Source organism: Eleutherodactylus coqui, chromosome 3 (genome assembly GCF_035609145.1).
Source record: "Eleutherodactylus coqui strain aEleCoq1 chromosome 3, aEleCoq1.hap1, whole genome shotgun sequence".
NCBI lineage: Eukaryota > Metazoa > Chordata > Amphibia > Anura > Eleutherodactylidae > Eleutherodactylus > Eleutherodactylus coqui.
In genome coordinates, this window is record NC_089839.1 from 171,320,179 (window position 1) to 171,341,009 (window position 20,831).

The 20,831-nt window shown below is 40.6% G+C and overlaps 1 protein-coding gene across 1 annotated transcript in view; it reads left to right on the forward strand.

Annotated features, from left to right (window-relative positions):
- CACNA2D3 (calcium voltage-gated channel auxiliary subunit alpha2delta 3) overlaps nt 1–20,831 on the forward strand; it is a 1,017,883-nt gene that overhangs the window by 917,994 nt on the left and 79,058 nt on the right. Inside the window, exon 31 of the mRNA XM_066596541.1 lies at nt 6,421–6,483. Within this exon, the coding sequence (XP_066452638.1) occupies nt 6,421–6,483 (63 nt within the window). The remainder of the gene's footprint in view (nt 1–6,420; nt 6,484–20,831) is intronic.

Genomic DNA, 20,831 nt, shown 5'->3' on the forward strand with positions numbered 1-20,831 from the left:
CTTGTTCCCACTGCTTTCTCCAATCTCAACATAGGCGAGTTACACCCTTCCCTTTGCCCATGGCGTTCAATTGTATCTTCGTCCAAAGAATGCAAACACAATTGAAAATGGCATTGCTGCCAGGTCACCTGGTGCAGGTGCATCATTTGTCCTATGTTTAAAGCGGTCCTGTCTCTACCACTACATGGAGATTTACCCTAGGTCTGAGATCAAGTAGGCAGAATGCACAGGTCAACGTGTGTGGATGTCACAGGATGTGCCCAAAGGGGTTGGTCATTTACTTCCATGTGCCAAAGTTTGTGCTTTGATGGTATATAAACTCTGTGCGCTTTGCCAAAAAACCACTTTGCTTCGTCCACGGTATTTAGATATAGGGCTAGAATAGAAAACCAAATGTCTTGAGTGACATTTGAGCTCCGAACTTAGCCATGCCAAGATAATAGTTACATACAGTATTGAGAATAAATGTTAAAAAAGTTAACTATTCACCCTAAAAAGTAAAGTTAACTGGATTCTTCCATTCAACATTTATGACTGATCATTTCCGGATAACCAAACCTATAGAATATACTGTATTACACACATTTAAACCCCATTAATGACTAAATCCATATAAGCGGTATGTAGAATATGGGTTTTAATGGCCGTAGCTTTCATGACAGACGGGGATTCATTTTTCATTTTTTTCTGCATACATATCATACATATAGCTTTACTTTGTCAGCATCAGTGATATTGCATGACCCAGCTATAATCTGGCCTACAGATACAGAAAATCAGTCACTAGTGCTGTAATAAACACACTCTAATACACTGTGAACTCATGTAAAGGACAGTATGGCTCTGTTCACATCTGTATCATACTTTCTGTTATACGGAAACCAGGACGCAGTACTGGATTCATAACATGACAGACAGCAGTACCCAGTGGGCTCTACTGACATATAATGGGGTCCATCAGGTTCCACCGAGGCATCCATCATTTTGACAGAAAAAATAGTGTTGAATGTAACACTCGTTTTCCCAAAGTCTATGTAATCTGTAATGTAGACTCCTAGTGGAGCCTCTGATGCAGATGTGAACAGAGCCTCGTGAGTGCAGTAAAATGTACTTTTGGTAACATTTCAGTGTGTGCAGAATTAGCTTCACAAAAGAGGAGTAATATAAATATATACTACAGTGGTGCTTGAGGATTTGTGAACCCTTCACAATTTTTCATATTTCTGCTTATATTTGACCTAAAGCTACATCACATTTTCACACAAATTCAAAAAGTAGATAAAGAGAACAAAATCAAATAAATGAGTCAAAATATTGAATTGGTCATTTGTTTACTGAGGAAAATGACCTAATATCACATGTGAACTTTTTGAATTAATAGATAATTTGAAGGTGAAATTAGAGTCAGGTGACAATGGGATGACAATCAGGTATGAGCGGGCGACCTGTTTTACTTAAAGAACAGGGATCCATCAAAGTCTGATCTTCACAACACATTTGTAGAAGTGTATCATGGCACTAAGAAAGGAGATTTCTAAGGACATCAGAAGAAGATTTGTTGATGCTCTTCAGGCTGTATATGCAGAAGGTAGAGTCAAGTCAGGTACATAGATACTGTCTGGAGGTACAAAGAGTCCCCGTAGCTCTTTAAGGCACAATATTACAGAATATCTTTCTTATGTCATCCAATGGAGCATGCCACTTTTTTTTGGCAGATACCCTATGAATCCGATTTAAAAATTTCTGTGTATATTTAAATACCAGTTTTTTGGCATAGATCATGTATGGTGTAATATGAAATAGGGCTCTATATTTTACCATATAGTAGTTCCTCAAGGCTCTATATTCTCCTATAGTAGCAAGCACTCCTTCCACCTCTAGAATGCTGAAAGCCACAACTTTTTCTCTTTCTCTACCCTAAAAGTTTAAATGTTGCCATGGATGGGCTGTGACTTGTGCAAAAATCACCACATGCATTTTAATTTCTGCCAAGTTTCAGCAAATTGGAACTCACATGCTCAGTAGGAACTTTCTTGAGACTGGAACCTAGGTTTTAAAAAATACCTTTTTGAGCTGAGTCACAGTAGAAAGACAGTGCTAAGCAAAGAGAGCATGAGATGCTTCTGAAGATGGGCCTCAGGGAGCTAAGGAGCTGCTGCCTATTAGGGGAAGCTGCGGAGAAAGGGATAGTGACCAAAGACTACCTGGTGTCTCAAGCCAAAAGGTAGACCAGTTGTTAGGCTTTGCTGCTAGGATCTGTTGTTCTACATGGATTTCCAGCAGCGCAGCCCCACAGGTGGGGGTTGATTGAGCTGGCTGGGTGTTGATTTGTCCAGTCAGCCAATCCTCACTGGTCTGCTGCTCGTATATACCAGCTCCTCTGCTAGAGGCTGCTGGGCTTTCCTCTGTTTGCTCAGTGTGTCCAGTGTGAACAGTGTAATGTCCCTTTGTGTTGGTCCATGTACCAGATGTGTGGTCTGAACAGTCCTGTTTAGGCGTTTATGGTACATGGTGTGCTGTGTTGTATGCAAATCCCTGGCATGTTGGTGTGAGCTGTGTTCAGTCCTGCTGTGTTTTGTTTGTCATCTAGATCTAGATAGGTCCCTAGGTTCCAGCATGGGGCCGTCCTTGTTAGGATGATCGTCCCGCATGCAGGCAGGTTTCATGTGAAAGTTGTCTCATTAGAATAGAGACCCGTGAGCAGGATTGCAGGCTTAAGTATCAGAAATACAAACCAATACCTCGCATCGTATCTATTTACATCTGTTTATGCATGGTCATGTTTTGGGTGTTTGTCAGTCAGTGTGTTATTTCTATCCATAAGTCAAGTTCACTGAATCTATGGAAATCATTGACAGAATTCTTTTGTCCTGAGTGCAGTAAGCACCTCTGCCCATCCATCTACCGTACTCTATCCAGCCATTTCTGAGGAAGGAGCTCTGTCCCCGAAATGCATCTACTGGCTGTCAATTTATTAATAAAGAATTGGGTTAATTGCCTCGCCTTAATGAGCTTTCTGTTCTAAGGGTTGTGCCTATGGTCCATTGCTTTTTGTTTTTCTGTGATTTTTACTATTACACCCTGTTTTCCATGGTGGTAACATTTGGACTGGCAGCACTTTATAATCGTCTACTCAAAAAAAAAACCCTTCTCTACCATTTGGATTGTATTCATAGAATCCTAGAATGGTAGAGTTGGAACGGATCTCCAGGCTCATCGGGTCCAACCCCCTGCTCAGTGCAGGATCACTAAATCATCCCAGACAGATATTTGTCCTTTGTTTGAACACTTCCATTGAAGGAGAACTCACCACCTCCCGTGGTAACCTGTTCCACTCATTGATCACCCTCACTGTCAGAAAGTTTTTTTTAATATCTAATTTGTGTCACCTCATTTTCAGTTTCATCCCATTGCTTCAAGTCTTTCCTTGTTCAAATGAGAATAGGGCTGATCCCTCTGCACTGTGACAGCCCTCCAGATATTTGTAGACAGCTATTAAGTCTCCTCTCAGCCTTCTTTTTTGCAAGCTAAACATTCCCAGATCCTTTAACCGTTCCTCATAGGACATGATTTGCAGACCGCTCACCATCTTGGTAACTTTTCTCTAAACTTGCTCCAGTTTTTCTATGTCTTTTTTAAAGTGGAGTGCCCAGAACTGGACACAGTTTTCCAGATGAGGTCTGACTAAGGAAGAGTAGAGAGGGATAATGACCTCACGTGATCTAGACTTTATGGTTCTCTTAATACATCCCAGAACTGTGTTTGCCTTTTTGTCTGCTGCATCACATTGTTGACTCATGTTCAGTCAATGAATTATTAGTATACCAAAGTATTTTTCACATTTGTTGGTGCTTAGCCCAATTCCTCCCATTCTGTATGTGTTTTTTTCATTCCCAGTAGAGATCCCACACCCAATCTTTTCTTCCTTAAAAATCTGAATGGGGTTGTTTCTGCAACAAATACAAATATTTCTGCAAACCCCATTCAGAACAGTCACAGAACTTTCTGCAACAGATGGCTATAATAGTGGTGCATCTTATTCAATACCCGAATACCTGTTTTTTGAGTTATCGTCCAGGATTGGTGTTTTTGTCGCTTTCATTCATACAGATATTGTGGGGGGGAAAACGAAATAAAAAACTACATTTTCAGAAATGTCCCATCCTGCAATTGTATGTTATCTTCCAGCACTCAGTCACAAATATTTTAATACAATTATATCCAACAGACAGGAAATGCTTTTGGTCTCTTTACTTTAAGCAGCCAAATTGAAAACATTCAGGCTAACGTATGGAAAACTATTATATCAGTGATTAAAGCAGAAGAGCCGTTTCCTAAAGTCTTCCATGCTTCGTTGAATCAGGTCACTTGCGGCAACTTTCCCACTGCGAGTGATGAAGTTGCATTGCTTCAAGTAACAGTGTTTAGAGGGCACGGATTGTCTGTCTTGGGTATAAGGCAACAAAATTTTATTGCAAATCTATAATAAATTATTTCTAAATTTTGAAATTATCTTTTTCTGTTTCAGAATTTTCATTGCAAACAAATCAATTGAATTACTTGCAAAGTTCCATTGAAACGATCTTTTTAATCTTGATTATTTACAAAGCTGCTTCATGTTTTAAGGAGAATGCATTAAATGACAAAAAAAAGTGGTACTACTGTGGCAGATGGAAGTAGAATCCAACATCTCTTTTTTTTTTTTTAAAGAGCAGAAATAAAATGTGTTTCAGGGTTAGACCCCTTCTTCAGTTATGCTAGGACAGGTACAGAATATTGGTACAATTATACCCATAACAGGACCTTTTCTGTACCTGTCCTAGCATAGCTGAAGAACAGGTTCAACCTCAAAACACTTTTAACTGTTAGTCTTTAAATAAAGAAAAAGAGATTCTACTTATATCTGCATATTTGTCCATGGAGAGTTACACCATTGTGCCAATTTTTGGTTCTTTAATGCATTCCTTTTACCCATGCCCACCTAGAGGAGCATACATCTGGTTGGCAGCACCTCCACAGAGAAACACCATATTTTTGTTGGCTCACTCCCAGGCCTTCACCCTAGGGTTAAGGCCCTATTTGCATCTTGGGCTTACTCCACCTCCTTTTTTTCTCTTTACCTATCATGTTTTAGGGTGGTTTTACATGGGACAACTGTTGAACGCTTAAGCGCCTGACAGCCATCCCAAACATTATTGCTCCTGTGCTTTCACATAGGAGCGATAATCACTCACTTAATAGAGGTGGAGCGTTCTTAAGATCTCTTCCGACCACCCTCCTAAGTTCAGAGTAAACAGGCAGACTTTCATAGATGAAGGACTGCCTGTTTACACCGGCCGATAGTCGTTTGTTTTTTATGCTTGCTTAAAATGAACAATAAGTGAATTATCATTCATCGTATAATCGTTGGCTGTGTTTACACTGAATGATCATCATAATTTTGAAAAATCCAGTAATCGTTCAGTGCAAAAGGGACCTTATTCTAGAAGCTTTGGATTAATCAATTAAAAACAGGTTGCAAAGGTGGAAGAAGCTTTAAAGTCCTCAATCCATCTGGTTTGCTTTTCCTCTCTACTCATGAGTGATAAGATCTGAACATTCCTTTTAACTCAGTCTGATGATTCTGCTCCACACGGAGTATAACAACTTAATTTAAAGCAGAACCTTGATTAGCAAACATGGGTCATCATTTTTTTAAATTGAAAATCATCTTGCTAAATAGTTATTATGTCTCCAATATCATGCATGATTTGTTGTATCTTGTACTATTTCTGTTGTTTTAAGCAATTCAATAAAAAATAGAAAAATCATAGAATTAATTTGTTAGTTGCCAATAAATTCGCCAATTACAAATTTTTCATTGCAAATTTACATGGAGTGAATAAACAAATAAACATTGTAGGTGGCAATCCTCTTTAAAGAGGTAATTAAGTTCAGAAAATCCATTTTCATATACTTTGTAGGGAATTCTGAGCTAATAAAGGCTTTAAGGGTCCTCTGTTTATGTTCCTCATAACTTGGTCAGACGAGAGAGTAGCTGCGAAGGGCATCTCTAACTCTGGAGGACATGTTTTGTCCTTCATTTCACAGACAAGCTATTGATATTAACAGCCACTATTCAATTCTTTATTTCCCCTGTGGGGGCACTGCAGGGAATATAGACAGGTTTATACACAGAAAACAGCTGCTGGCTGAGGGTCCAAGCTTGGGGGCACTTTGTGATCTATTTATTGCGAAAGAATTCTTCGAATAAGTATGGATTATCCATAGCGTTTAATCCCTTTAAGCTAAATGAGCCGTTTAAAAGTTTAGGTTCCTTACTACCTTATTGACTTGTTCTTGAACCATGTTTGCATTGTGATTGCATAAAACTAAATTATTTCATTATGGCTAAGTTTTGCTTCCAAATTTTCCCACTAGGTTTTAAACTGTTATCTCATTGACAATAATGGCTTCATCCTGGTCTCTGAAGATTTCAGACAGGTAAGATATGTTTTAATTTAACTATTAAATGGAGTAAATGCATGCTATGGGGCTGTCCAGTTGGGACAATTATTGTCCATGTAGCATATTAACCCTTTCCAATCCAATTTTGGATCCAGAGTTTCCTAAAAGGCCTTTTCTTTTTGATGTTATACAACAGTGCCATCTGCTGGCTAAAGCCATTGTGTGTGCCAGAGAGGCTCCAACAGCTAAGTGGCTGGCAATAGAGGGTAAAAATACCCTGTCAGACATCTTTTGACATTGGAGCTGTACAGGCTTCAATCAGAATGTAGGAAGACATCAAACAGTGGATTGGTAAGGGTTAAGGCATATGAACTTCATAGAGGGGGGTTCTCCATCTTGGTTACTAGAGCAGAAATCTGCTACGAATCTGAATTGCGCTATGTTCTATAATACTAAATTTCCTCTGCAGCAGTCAATAACTTACATCTCTTTGCCAGGGGTCTTAGGAGACCATCCAAGATGACCTTAAACCTATGTTGAAAAATTGCGCCACTGACTGGACTATCAAAAATTAACATTTATTATTATCATTAAAAGTACCTATACTCTGGACAGATAAACACCCAACGCAGAATGATCCTGCATTTGAATTCGCACTAGATTCGCACTGGACCAACTAATTGTTGTAGTAATAATATAAATGTGTTTCTTATATCAGCCTAGGAAAACATATATATATATATATCCACCTTCATAGAAAATAGCTACCCTGTTTGGTAGCAGTAAAATGGTTAACTGCTTCAATATAGTACACTGTGTGTATTGCATTCTTGTGCGGTATCTCCAATACACTCCTACACACAGTTCTCAGGACTTAACAAGGTCTACAGATGTGTTGCTTATGAGAAAGACCTGCGATGCCCACAGCTCATAAGAGGGGGGCTGCTCCTTATCTCCTCCCTTGGATTCCTTGGTCCAGATTGGAATATTAATAAAGTCTATGCTACTTTGGTATATAGGAATTACATGTTCACATAGCGACATACACCTGCGGCATAAAGATATGTTAATCATCAGCGTCATTACATACTAGGCCAATCATGAGTTGTAATGATGTTGGGAGGGGCAGGCATGTTATTGGTGCGTCATATTCAGTATAACTGTATTGTACTTCCTTTCAATAAAGGAGAAGGGTATGGGGGCTGATGGATAGCATCTGTGAGTTCAAATACGTATATACATGCATGAAGCTTCTCGTTATAACCAATCTAGAGCAAACCAGTGAAATCTTCTGGAATATGCTTTATTCCCATAACATAATCAAAACATATTACTTTATTTTCTGGTGCAATAAAGTCTCCGAACATGACTATAGTGAATTAGCTGAACAGGACACCTTTCCTATCGGAGGAGGATGCCCTGCACATTTGATTGTGATAGTGGAATATAAATGTGATCTCTTAATAAATGAATATACCCTGTAATTATAAGGGGAGGTGGATATATGACTAGTTGGTATTCCACCAAGTCCTGATTGTGACTTCCACTTGCATCTAGTGCGAATTCAAATACAGGATCATTCTGTGTTGAGTGTTTGTCTGTCCAGAGTATAGGTACTTTTAATGATAATAAAAGTTAATTTTTAATTGTTTTGATAGTCCAGTCAGTGACGAAGTTTAGTTAATTTGGACTATCCTTGCCCCAGTGAAACCCCCCTATGTTGAAAAATTACAGTTAACTGACAAGTTTCATTTGCAACACTTTTAGGGCAACACCCATTTATGGGGCAAGAGCAGTTGCATGCTATAGGGGAGCCATACTTGTAGTAGATAGAGGGCTCCTACCATGAGGGGCCCTCCATTTTAGTGGGAGCTCTAGCTCATCAGTGTGAACTACTGGTTTGTGTAGATGTATTTACATAGAAACAAATATTTATTATTTTATTTTTGCTGAACTTCATTCAGTGACAGATTTTTTGAGGTCTTGTAATTAGACAGTAACTTGTCCTGACAATAAGACATCCTCCAGTCTCTGGCGAGCCCGCAGTCTCCAGAGGTGAAAGTGACTGACACAGATTGCATTCTCTCTAGACGTGACCTAATTCTGTGAACAGGATTACTGATTCTTGACAAGATCAGATCATATCAAGAAATGAAATTTAATGAGGAGCATTAAATTGTAAGACAACTAAAGCCCAGTGCACCTGATGGGCAAGGAGCCACTTTGTAACAACTGCTCTTTTTCACATGTTGAGATGTAATAAAAATTAGTTTTTGAGTCTGAATTTATATCTAATCTTAAATCAGTATTAATAATTTAATCCACACACTCAATTTTAAACAGAGAGAATGGGTTTCTGTGTATATACTATATTTATATGCACATTTGTATATGAATATACTACACACACACATATTTAAAATGATCTGATGCTTACTACATAGATACGCTACTAGAACCAAGGACTACATAGGTACAGCATAGGAACCAAGTTTACTGTACTACATAGATAGTTTTGGTACCATATCTATGGAGTAAGCTTGGTTCTAGTACCCAAAGCTTACAGCATGCAGTACCTGAAGCAAGCTTACTGCATAGATACAGTGCTAGAACTGAGCTTACTACACAGCTTATTGCATAGGTATGGTAACAGAACTCATCTTGTTACATAGATATGTTAACAAAACAAAGCTTATTGCATAGATAGGGTACCAAAATTGAGCTTACTACAAAGATAAGGTGTAAGAACTGATCTTAATACATAGAAGAAGCAACGGAACCGAGCTTACTATATAAATGCAGTATCAGAACCAAGCTTACTACATATAAATATGGTACCAGAACTGAGTTTACTACATAGATACAATAACGGTAATGAGCTTACTACATAGGTTTGGTAACAGAACCAAGCTTGCTGCACAAAATCACAGAAAGGAAAATATCAAACAGACAAAAAAAATGGAAAAAAAAAATCACAGGAAGTGGCCAAATACTTATTGATATATTGATACAAGAGGGCAGGCACATAAACCATTTACTCCCCTACATGCAGACAGCCAGAATGCTAAATGGAAGAGCAACAAACACCTGTGAAGGACACTGATGAGACAGCCACTCACAAACCCTCCTTATATTGGAGAGAGGCTATTTAGTGTTAATTCCTGCACAAATGAGTAGATACAGGGTGTCAGGCCACATGATACGTGTAGTGCATCATGCAGACTTATAACCAGCTCTGGCACCCTGGGCTCCTATAGCATTCGAAACCACACTCCATGTTATTGATAAATATGAGGACCCGTGACGAGGGTTGTGGGCTCACGTATTTTGGCCAAAATATCAGCTAATATCTCGTATTTATTAGTATTTATCAATAACATGCAGTGTGGTTTTGAATGCTGGGAAAGCCATGGGTCTCAACACCAATTGCGAATGGAAAACAGCCTAGTGATTATTTCTTGTATTATACTGTCCCTGTATTAGCTGGTGGCAGAGAAGACATTGAGACATTTTATCATTGCTAATCAGTTGCATAATATATCTTAATAGAGGTTGTAGATCTGTTATTCTGCTCCATATGTCCAGTATAGCCTGTTACGGCCAAGCGGGCCGCGCTGGATCCGTAAACCGGAAATACTCCCAACACTGCACACCAAACAGTGCTAAACAATAAAGCCAACCACAACAAAGCAAAACATTGTACCTACAGAACCTTACCCAAGGAAGGGACCTGCCTAAACGCAGGTAACCCGTCCTGACAAGGACGAACCTGACCACGTACCTTGGCCACTAGTAGACTCTAAGTTGGATAGGGAAAAAACACAGGAAACAATATGAAAATGATAACAAGTGCAGTACTTAGCTTTGAGATGACACAGGTAAAAACGAGATCCAAAACCAAGCTTTGATTGCTATCACAGTCAGAGGGAGACTGAAGATTAAACAGCACTTGAGCTAAGCATCAGGCCAGGCTAAATAGCCCTGACAAATACCCACAGGTGAGACTAAGCATGTCTCACCTAACACCACTCCCACCAGAGCCAGAAGATGGAGAAATACCTACAAAACCTTTACCAGACTATCAGAAATATAGCGATCCCAGAACCGCCGCAACATAGCCATAGAGCTAAATGATTTTTTAAAAAACCTCTGTATGCCTGCAGCCATCACTACGTTGAGCTTACTGCATATGGATAAGGCTCCCATTTAACTAAATAGATAGAAGTATAATAAATCCAATCCAACGTATAGAGCTCAACATGCAGTGTTGCACAGTGGTAATCCTGACTTCACCATGTATCCTCTTTAATAAATTGCAAACAACAAAAATTTTCCTTCTCATTGCTTTATTATATTATCTGTAGATGTACATATAGGATTGTCACCACAGTGCAGACATAGTCCATATAGTTATCAAATTGCAAAGCAAGGCAGGAGAGCTGATACACATTGACAACAGCAACGTTTTGAAGGAACCTCCCCCTTCCTCAGGCATGCAGGAATGTGCACTAACCTCCGGCTTAGAAATTTGCACCCACCACTGCATGATGGACATTGCATGATTATTCATCTGTTAAAAGCAATAAATATAGCTTATGCCTTAAATATGTCTTAAAGATATTTGCACACACAATTATATAAATACAAATCCGACCTGAAAACATTAAAAATATAGAGAAGAATAGAGAGCAAAGAAGGTCATCTGGTCTACATATTCATGACGGTTCCCCTGCCTTGTGCCTCAGACTGAAATCTAATGACTATATGTACTACATCTGCACTTGGGTGAAAATCCCATATATTACATATATCACTTTCTGATCAGTGGGGGTCCTTTATGGACTTCTAACAATCACGAGAATGCTCCTTTAAAGGGTCTATCTTGCTGTAAACAATTGACAGCTTATCCTTAGGATAGGCTATTAATAGTAGATTGGCAGGGGTCTACCAACTAAGCTCTTCAATAAGGTCGCCGGTTTAGTGTGCTTGTGCACTGAGCAGATTTATACAGAAAGCAGACAGCTCCGTTTCCACTGCAGTGGCCAAGCTTGGTATTACAGGCAAAATTCCCATTCACTTCAATACCTGCAATACTAAGCCTGGCCACTGAAGTGGGAAGCTTCCTGTATAAATCAGCTCAGTGCATGAGCACACGAGCCTGGCAAACAGCTAATTGGTTGAGATCACTCACAAGTAGAGCCTCAATGATCTACTGTTGGAGGTATATCCTGAGAATAGGCCATCAATAATTTACAACTGGACAATTCCTTTAATACACAAAGCTTTCGTTTGTAAGAAATGCAAAAAAATGCCAATATTGCTCATTGCAACCATTCAGATGACCCTTTGCATTTTCAAATATGGGGAGTTTGTAAGCTGGAATATGATTGGTTGCTAGGGACAAAGCTGTCGCTTTTTCTTGGTACAGTTTTGAAGGTCAGAACGTTTCTTGGGTATTCTAGCGATAATCTTCTTCCCACACAGAATAACCTCATGCCTGTCACCAGATTATACTTATTTATCTCTTGCCAATCCTTTTTTGCGCCCACAGATAAATGACCTGGAAATACTGGTGTTTAATTACACGTTATGCACTTTCCATGTACTTTATCCTAGATCATTATTACAAGGGGAACATCTTAAATTTAATCTTGCAACTGTAACTTTCTGTTGACAGCAATTATACGTTTCATGATAATAAAATTGACATTTACAGGCAATATTTTAGCGAGTATTTAAATAATACAGGAAATATCTCTACAGCAGTAGTTAGACAACAGGAACGTGTTTGATGTCTTAAAGAGGTTGGCTGAGGAGTTACACAACCTTGACATAGGGATGCTTTAGAATGATAAAATAACATTACTTACCGGGTAAGTTGCCCAATGTTCCAGCACCACCAGTCTTTTCTTACATGGCTGCCCATGAAGTGCCAGTATACCTACCTGTCCACGGCAGCCAAACTCATGTGAACTTCAAGCCCCAAATGCGAAATGTCACCATATACAGTATATTAGCTCCTTGCCCGTGTGATCTGTATACAAGAAGCCACTGGGCCAGAGAGAAACTCGGATAACACAGTTCACATGACACTGCCAGCTAGAAGTATGGATACATTTTACCAAATGTGAGTAAATTTCACAGTTTTTTGTGAGCTAAAATGGGGGATTAATAGACAAATAAAAATAGACAAAAAAATAACTCGGATGACCCTATTAACCCCTTAGTAACTGTCATCCACCGTACAGATCTAGCATGCACCAAAATAATGTTTCGTGTACCAAGATCTGTTTATTTAAAGGGCCAAACTTTTGGTGTGTTCCGCTATTTGCATTGACATAACAGTTAAATGACTGTCGAACTATCCAAATAGCATAGACGTGCTTCATTAATAACATGGCGTGACGCAAAAATTCAAGATGTAAAGTGCTGTATGTGGCCGGTGGATGTGCGCAGAGATTGTATAGAGTAGGCTCGGTAGCCAAGTCTGATCTATACTTGGATCTGCAGCAGCCACGATCAGAGATAACTATCAGTGGCATTAAAATGTCCTGATAAGCAGTTAAATATCCCAAGCGACCCTCCCTCATGACAGGTGTCATGGCAACCTTGTGAAGGCCCCCAGTACTGCTGTATTTCTGCCCTTTACTTGTGGCACATCTTAATAGAACACCTGCAGAAATGCAATATATCGCATATACTGGAGTATAAGCCGACCCAAGTGTCAGCTGAGACACCAAATTTTACCCCCAAAACTCTGGGAAAACGTATTGACTTGAGTATAAGCCGGCGGCCCCATTGAAAGCGATGGGCTGCGTGCTGTGATTTTCGGGGGAAGGGCTTTAAATATAAGCCCTTCCCTGAAAATCATACTTAACGTGTAGAAAAAAATTAAAATACTCCCCTCTCTGGCTCTGTCGGGGCTCAGGCGGGTACAGACGCTTGATTGTCTGGCAGTGCAGTGAAGTTCTTTCAGCAGGTGGGGATTTAAAATCCCCGCCTACTGAAAGGGCTGTATCTGATTGGCAGAGCGCTCAGGCAATCACAGGCAGCGCTCAGCCATTCATTGAATAACAGCTAAGCGCTGCCTGTGATTGGTCACAGCGCTCAGCCATTCATTGAATAACAGCTGAGTGCTGCCTGTGACTGGTCACAGCACTCAGCCAATCACAGGCAGCACTGGGTCATTCATTGAATTGATGGAGTATTTATTTATTTTTTACACATTAGGAATGATTTTCAGGGAATGGCTTATATTTAAAGTCCTACCCTGAAAATCATTGCTTTCAATGGGGCCGCCGGCTGCAGCAGCTGCCACATTGAGAGAAATGGTGCACGGACCTGCACTCGAGTATGAGCTGAGGGGGGGCTTTTTCAGCATAAAAAAATGTTGGCTGAAAATGTTGGCTTATATTCGAGTATATATGGTACATCAATAGTAAAGTATTGTAGTATATAGTATAAGCACGTAAATGATCGCAAGTTCAAATCCCATTAGGGTACTAAAAAAATAAGTGAAATTAAGTTTTTTAATTATTGCAAAAAAAAATTAAAAGTTTAAAAAAATTAATATTTTCCTATTTTTAAATAAAATTTTAAAAATATATATATTTGGTATTGCAGCATCCATAAAAATCCGATCATATTAAAATAACAAACAAATTATTAATCCAATTTTGTGGTGTCAGCTGTATAACATAATATGTCTTTTATGGACTGTATGCTGAACAGGGATGATTTACAAGTAATGACCACAAGGGTCTGTCCTGGTTCCTATTCTTTATCATATGTTGGTAAGTGACGTAGGGGAAGGTTTAACAGGTAAGGTTTGTCTGCTTGTAATAGGATTGATACTCCTGGTAGAGTCTTGAACATGGAAAATGATTTAGCTATAAATGGTTAAAACAATGGAAACTGCAGTTCAATGTTTGTAAATGTAAAATAGTGCACTTATGGAGAATAAATCTTCGGACTGAATACCATATCGGGTCTTCTTTGTTATCCAGGACTTCAAAAGAAAAGGATTTGGGGGTTCTGATTTCTGACAATCTCAAAATGAGTCCTCAGTGCGGTCAGGCAACAAAGAAAGCTAGAGGTATAACCAGTAGAAAGAGGGACATTGTGATCCCACTGAATAGAGCTCTAGTGAGACCTCGTCTGGAATACTGTCTTCTGTTCTTTAGATCTAATCTGTAGAAAGACAATAATAATAATCTTTATTTGTATAGCGCCAACTTATTATGCAGCGCTTGACAATGATAAAAAAACACTAAGTCAAAAGACAGGCTATAAAATGGTGGAACGTCTCAAGAACAAAACTTATCCCGAAAGACTTAAAGCACTTAATTTGTATAGACTAGAGGAAAGAAGGGAACGGAGGACATGATGTAAACCTTTACACATGTTACCAGAGGAAAGAAGGGGCCAGGGAGACATGATAGAAACCTTTATATATGTTACAGGAGGAAAGAAGGGGAGGGAGACATGATGGAAACCTTTATATATGTTACAGAAGGGAGAAGGGGGAACATGATGGAAACCTTTATATATATATGTTATTGAAGGAAGAGGCGTACATGATGGAAACCTTTATATATGTTACAGGAGGAGAGAAAGAAGAGGGGGGGCATGGTGGACACTTTTATACGTTGCATGAGGAAAGAAGGGAGAGGGAGGACATGATGGAAACCTTTATATCTGTTACAGGAGGACAGATGGAACAGGGAGGACATGATGGAAACCTTTATATATGTTACAGAAGGAATGAAGGGAGAAGAGGGAACATGATGGAAACCTTTATGTATGTTACGGGAGGAGAGAAGGGAGGGGGGAGACATGATGGAAACCTTTATACACGTTATAGAAGTAGAGAAGGGAGAGGAGGACCATGGACACTTTTATATGTTACATGAGGAGAGAAGGGAGAGGGAGGAGACATGATGGAAACCTTTATATATGTTACAAAAGGAAAGATGGGAAAAGAGGGAACATGATGGAAACCATATATATATATGTGTGTGTGTGTTACAGAAGGAAAGAAGGGAGAGGAGGGACATGATGCAAACCTTTATATATATGATACAGAGGGAGAGGAGGACATTCTGGTAACCTTTATACATGTTACAGAAGCAAAGATGGTGGACACGATGGACACTTGATATATGTTACATGGGGTAGAAGAGAAAGGGAGGGCATGATGGATGCCTTCATATAAGTTACAGGAGTAAAGAAAGTGGACATGATGGACACTTGATATATGTTACATGGAGAAGAAGAGAAAGGGGAGGCATGATGGAAACCTTTATAATGTATATGCTACATGGGGAAGAAAGGAGAGGGGGGCATGATAGAAACCTTTATATATGTTATAGGAGTAAAGTAGGGAGAGGAGGAAATGATGAAAACCTTCATATAAGTTACAGGAGCTGTCAGTTTTCTATGTTTTACGAGTGTTGAAGCTATAATATCTCCAGGTTTCTTCTTCTTCAATACATTGTCCCATTACCTACAATATACAATTTTCTTTTGGACACTTTGCAATTTTGTGCAAAACTACTGTATTTATTCTATTGTGTTTTGCTGTTTGAATTGGAAAAAAATATATACTAATAATTATATATCTCTACAAGGAATTGGGAAAAAATAAATGATTTCCATCCACCTGACGCAAGCAGCACAAATATAAAAGTCCTGTGAAATATATAATTTTCTTTATGAGTAATATTGTCATCACGTCTATTCGGAGAGAATTGATGTCATTCCCATAAATATAACTTAACATTTGGACTGCGGTGTTGTCATGTTTTTCACAAGACTCATTATGAGATATTCCTAGAATGGAATAGCCACTGTGTGTAATCCCAGTCTGAGGATCCCTTCATAGAAAAATCCTGTTCCAGTCACAGTGACGCTCATATATAAAAGGTCAAAATGTCTCCTCGTACTATACAATAAAACCACTTCCCAAGTTATGAAGAAAAAATGAATTAACATTTAATGGGTCAGACATTGACTTATAAGGTAGCTACCTGTTTTGTCCGTGCTGAGCGTTAAAGCACCATGCCCAACAAGGACACAAGTTAGTGTTCACGTGGGACAAATGAACTTCAGAAAATCCCACATAAAAAATTAAAAACACCACCAAAACATGAGCAAGGGGGAAAGATGGGGAATCAAGGCTTAACAGTCGAATGGGGAAAAATACCCCTGCCTAAAGTGGGGCGATCATCCTGACAAGGACGACCCCCCGTCCCAAACCTAGGCCACCTGTACTGAACCTGAGTAGATACAGAAACTGTCAGTACTAAGGTGGTATTAACTAATGGCAGTAGGAGCAAAGGCAGAAACAATACTAAGATATAAATCAATACATCAACTACTTAGCTTGATCAAGATGTCAGCAGCTAAGGAAAAAAGACTAGACCAACTTCACCCACAAGAGATGAATTAGCAACTTCTGAGAGCAGAGGTAGAAATATACAAACCCCTTGTCAACTAGATTGGCCAGCCAAGAAATAGACAAACCACCTAGGGGAATTTTAACATACAACTCCAATGACCCTTTATCAATGATGGGGGAACCCAAGGGGATAGAAAACTTACCTCACAAAAGTGTCATAATGTGGCTAGGACTGACCTTGTATCTCCAGTCTATTTCTACATCGCGGCAGTATACTACGGACCTGTTGTCGCCGTTGAGCCATGACACTACTCATAGGTTGCACCAGAGAGATTATTTCTTCCTTCAGCAGGAAGCTAATTTGCATACTTTCTCCCAGGAAGCATTGCCTGTAAGATTCCCTACGAAACCTAGATTTCCACTAGGAGAATCACTACTTTCAAAGATCAAAAATCACTTGTAAATATAATTACTCAAACAAATGGGAGATGGTACAATGTCTCAGCACTGACACTTATTAGAAGGTAGCTTTCCTACAAGTCAATGTCTGACCTTTAAATGGGCCTTATAACATGACTGGGAGTATAAGCAAAAATCTTATCCATGTACAAACAGTTGTATGGGGGGTTATGCCCCTTGTCAGTATTCAGTAGGTTTCTGGCTGGCTAGGTCAGCCTCAACCTCCGATTAGCCAGACTAATCAACCCATAGACGTTTATAATGCCTTATTGTATCACTGTATGCTAGGATTTCATATAGAGGCATACTTGGCAGGCTCTATCGGATGCTACGATATATCCTTGCAGGTCAATCACATGTCTTAAAAGATTGGCTTTACTATACCTAGAAAAAAAAATTGGGTCATTTTTTTAAGTTTTAGCCATACTAAAACTTAGGAGGAAATTTCCTAAGAATGGTGTCTTAAACCTACAGTAAGTACGTAGAAGTAACATTTGCTAAATTTAATAAAAGGTGCATAGCTCTTAATAAATTTGGCACATTTTTTGCATGTTCGTATGCCAAGAATTCAAATCTACACCTCCTACCAGCAGCCCAAAATTTGCATCTAATGTCTAAGTTATAGTAAAGCTGTTGGTTCATGAGATTCCACATCCCTCCCACTGCACTCCACCCACTACTCTAAAAAATGCAGAGACTACCATACAAATAAGTCACAAATTTTAGTGCAAATATTGTGTCATGTTCATCCTGAACTGCCAACATGAACAGGGTACGGAGGGCAGCCAAGACGGATGCAGGAAAGCGCTGGTACAGGTGGCTAGATGCAGAACGGACAGGGAGCACCTCTGCAGGAAGGTGAAGGTTTGTATATCTCGACCGTGCAACGAAAATGCAAAATAAACTAAGGGAAAACCTTTCCCTGCAAACCCCTACCCCAAGAGGGAGCCCTGCCTAATCAGTGGGCTGATCGTTTCCGACAGGTGCGGACCCACACTCGTACCTAGGCTACAACCAATCCCTACCAGGGAGCCCTGAAGACACGGGGTACAGTACACGGAAATAAACAGAACAAGAACAGACAAACAATAAACACAAACAGGTAACAAACCAAAATACTGGAGCCAGACACACAGCAGCTCTGAGCAGGAGGACTGTTCAGGGATCACTGGAAATTAATTGGCAACTCCCCGTCAGCAAGATCTAGATCTTATAGGGAGGAGGGAGAAGCCGATTGGCTGACAGAAATGTCAATCACCAGCCACACCTCTCAGACACTAGCAGGACTAATTAACCTGGACTAGTAAGCACCGGAGCTGTTAACTCTGGCTAGTCTGGATAGAGCCTACACAAACTAGGTGGGCTAGCAAATAATTAACCATGTGCTGACAGAGACGTTACATATGGCTTGCTCCAAAACCCTCACCCTTTTTTACACCAGAAAGCTGGTGCAAGTAGCTTGATAAATTCTCCTCTTAGGGTAGGGTCACACGAGCGTGTTTTCATGCATACATAGGTGCGTACATAAGTGTGCACCTACGTACGAGCAAAACCACACGTGTATGCAGCTGCGTGCTTATTTTTAATGGAGCCGCCGCTGCTGAGCCCCACCCTGAAAATCCATTTAAAATAGTGTACAAAAAAAATAAATAAATACCCACCTGCCATGGCTCAGCCGCGACTTCTGAAGCTGTCCCCGGCTCTGTAGTTCTGAGCTATCAGCAGCCGGGGATTTAAAATCCCTGCCTGCTGGTAGCTCTGATTGTGATTGGCTGAGCGCTTTAGCTAATCACAATCAGAGCTACCAGCAGGTGGGGATTTTAAATTCCCGTCTGCTGATAGCTCAGCACAGCAGTTCAGAGCCGGGGACAGCGGAAGAAGTTGCCACTGAGCCCCGTCAGCCGTCAATGGTTTTTTAAGGAAGGGTTTTATAAGCCTTTACCGGAAAAGCCATTTAAAATTGTGAAGAAAAAAAAATTCAATACTCACCTGCCGGGGCTCAGCCGCTACTTCTGCCGCTATCCCCGGCTCTGTAGTTCTCAGCTACAAAATCCCCGCCTGCTGGTAGCTCTGATTGTGATTGGCTGGGCTGATCAGGTGACCGCCGAGTATTTAAACTGGTCCCGCCCGCGGCTTGCCCCAGATGTATGCTGGCAAAGATTAGGGATAGTGCTGCTGCTGATATAGGGACAGTGTTAGAGTAGGATCCTGACGTAAAGAACCCCAACGGTCCTTCTTAGGGCTACTCCACATCGTGTGCATTACTATTGTTGCTGGATGGGATCAGTAGTGCACTAGTTTTTTTTTTTTTTTTAAGCATCTCGGGCTGCGCAGGCCATTTCAACTATAGCGTTCTCAGTCTGCAGTGCATTACGCGGAGTTTAGGGACAGAGCAGCCTATATAGGGAAAGTTTTACAGGACTCCTGATATTCTGTGCAAGAACCCCAAAGGTCCTTCTCAGGGCTACATCTGACCGTGTGCTTTACAGTTGTGGCTGGCTGGGAGCAGTAGTGCACCAACTTTTGTATTACGCATCTAGGCCTGTTCCCAGCCTTTCAGTAATAGTGTTCTCAGCCTGCAGTGCCGTACAACCAGCTCTCACTGTGAAACTGCACTCTAAAATTTCCTAGCCTACTGCAAAGTAGTTCAGTTATACTGTTCTGTGTGTGCTGTGCATAACGCAGAGTTTAGGGACACAGCAACTTCTATAGGGAAAGTTTTACAGGACTCCTGATCCTCCGTACAAGAACCCCAACGCTCCTTCTTAGGGCTAGTCAGTCCCCGCAATTCTTTACAGAGGAGTGGGCATGGATGGCAGATATCTGCCAGGTCCTCGGAAACTTTGAGGAGCGGCGATGCAGCCATCATTAGCGTTACTATCCTGCTGGCTTGCCTGCTGAGAAGTTCGCTGCTAAGCATAAAGGAGGACACTTGGAACAGGAGATGGGGGATGACAGTATGTCGCTTGATAGCCAGACCACCCTCATGTCTATATCACAGCGCGTTTTGGAGGATGAGGAGGAGGGGGAAGAGACAGCTGGCCACACTGCAGAGGGTACCCATGCTGCTTGCCTCTTATCTGTTCAGCGTGTATGGGCTGAAGAGGAGGAGGATCCTGAAAGTCATCTTCCTAGTGAGCACAGCGATGTGCAGTTTACTGGGACCCTAGCACACATGGTTGACTTCATGTTAGGCTGCCTTTTCCGTGACCCTCACATTAGACGCATTCTGGCCAACACGGATTACTGGGTGTACACCCTTCTAGACCCACTGTATAAGGAGAACCTTTCCACTCTCATTCCCGAAGAGGAAAGGGGTACAAGAGTGATGCAATACCACAGGGCCCTGGTGGAAAAAGTGATGCTAAAGTTCCCATCTGACAGCCCTAGTGGCAGAAGATGCAATTCAGAGGGTCAACTAGCAGGGGAGGCGCAGGGATCAGGCAGCATGTCCAGCGCAGGCAGGGGATCACTCTCCAAGACCTTTGCCAGCTTTATGGCTCCCCAGCAAGGCTGTGTCACCACT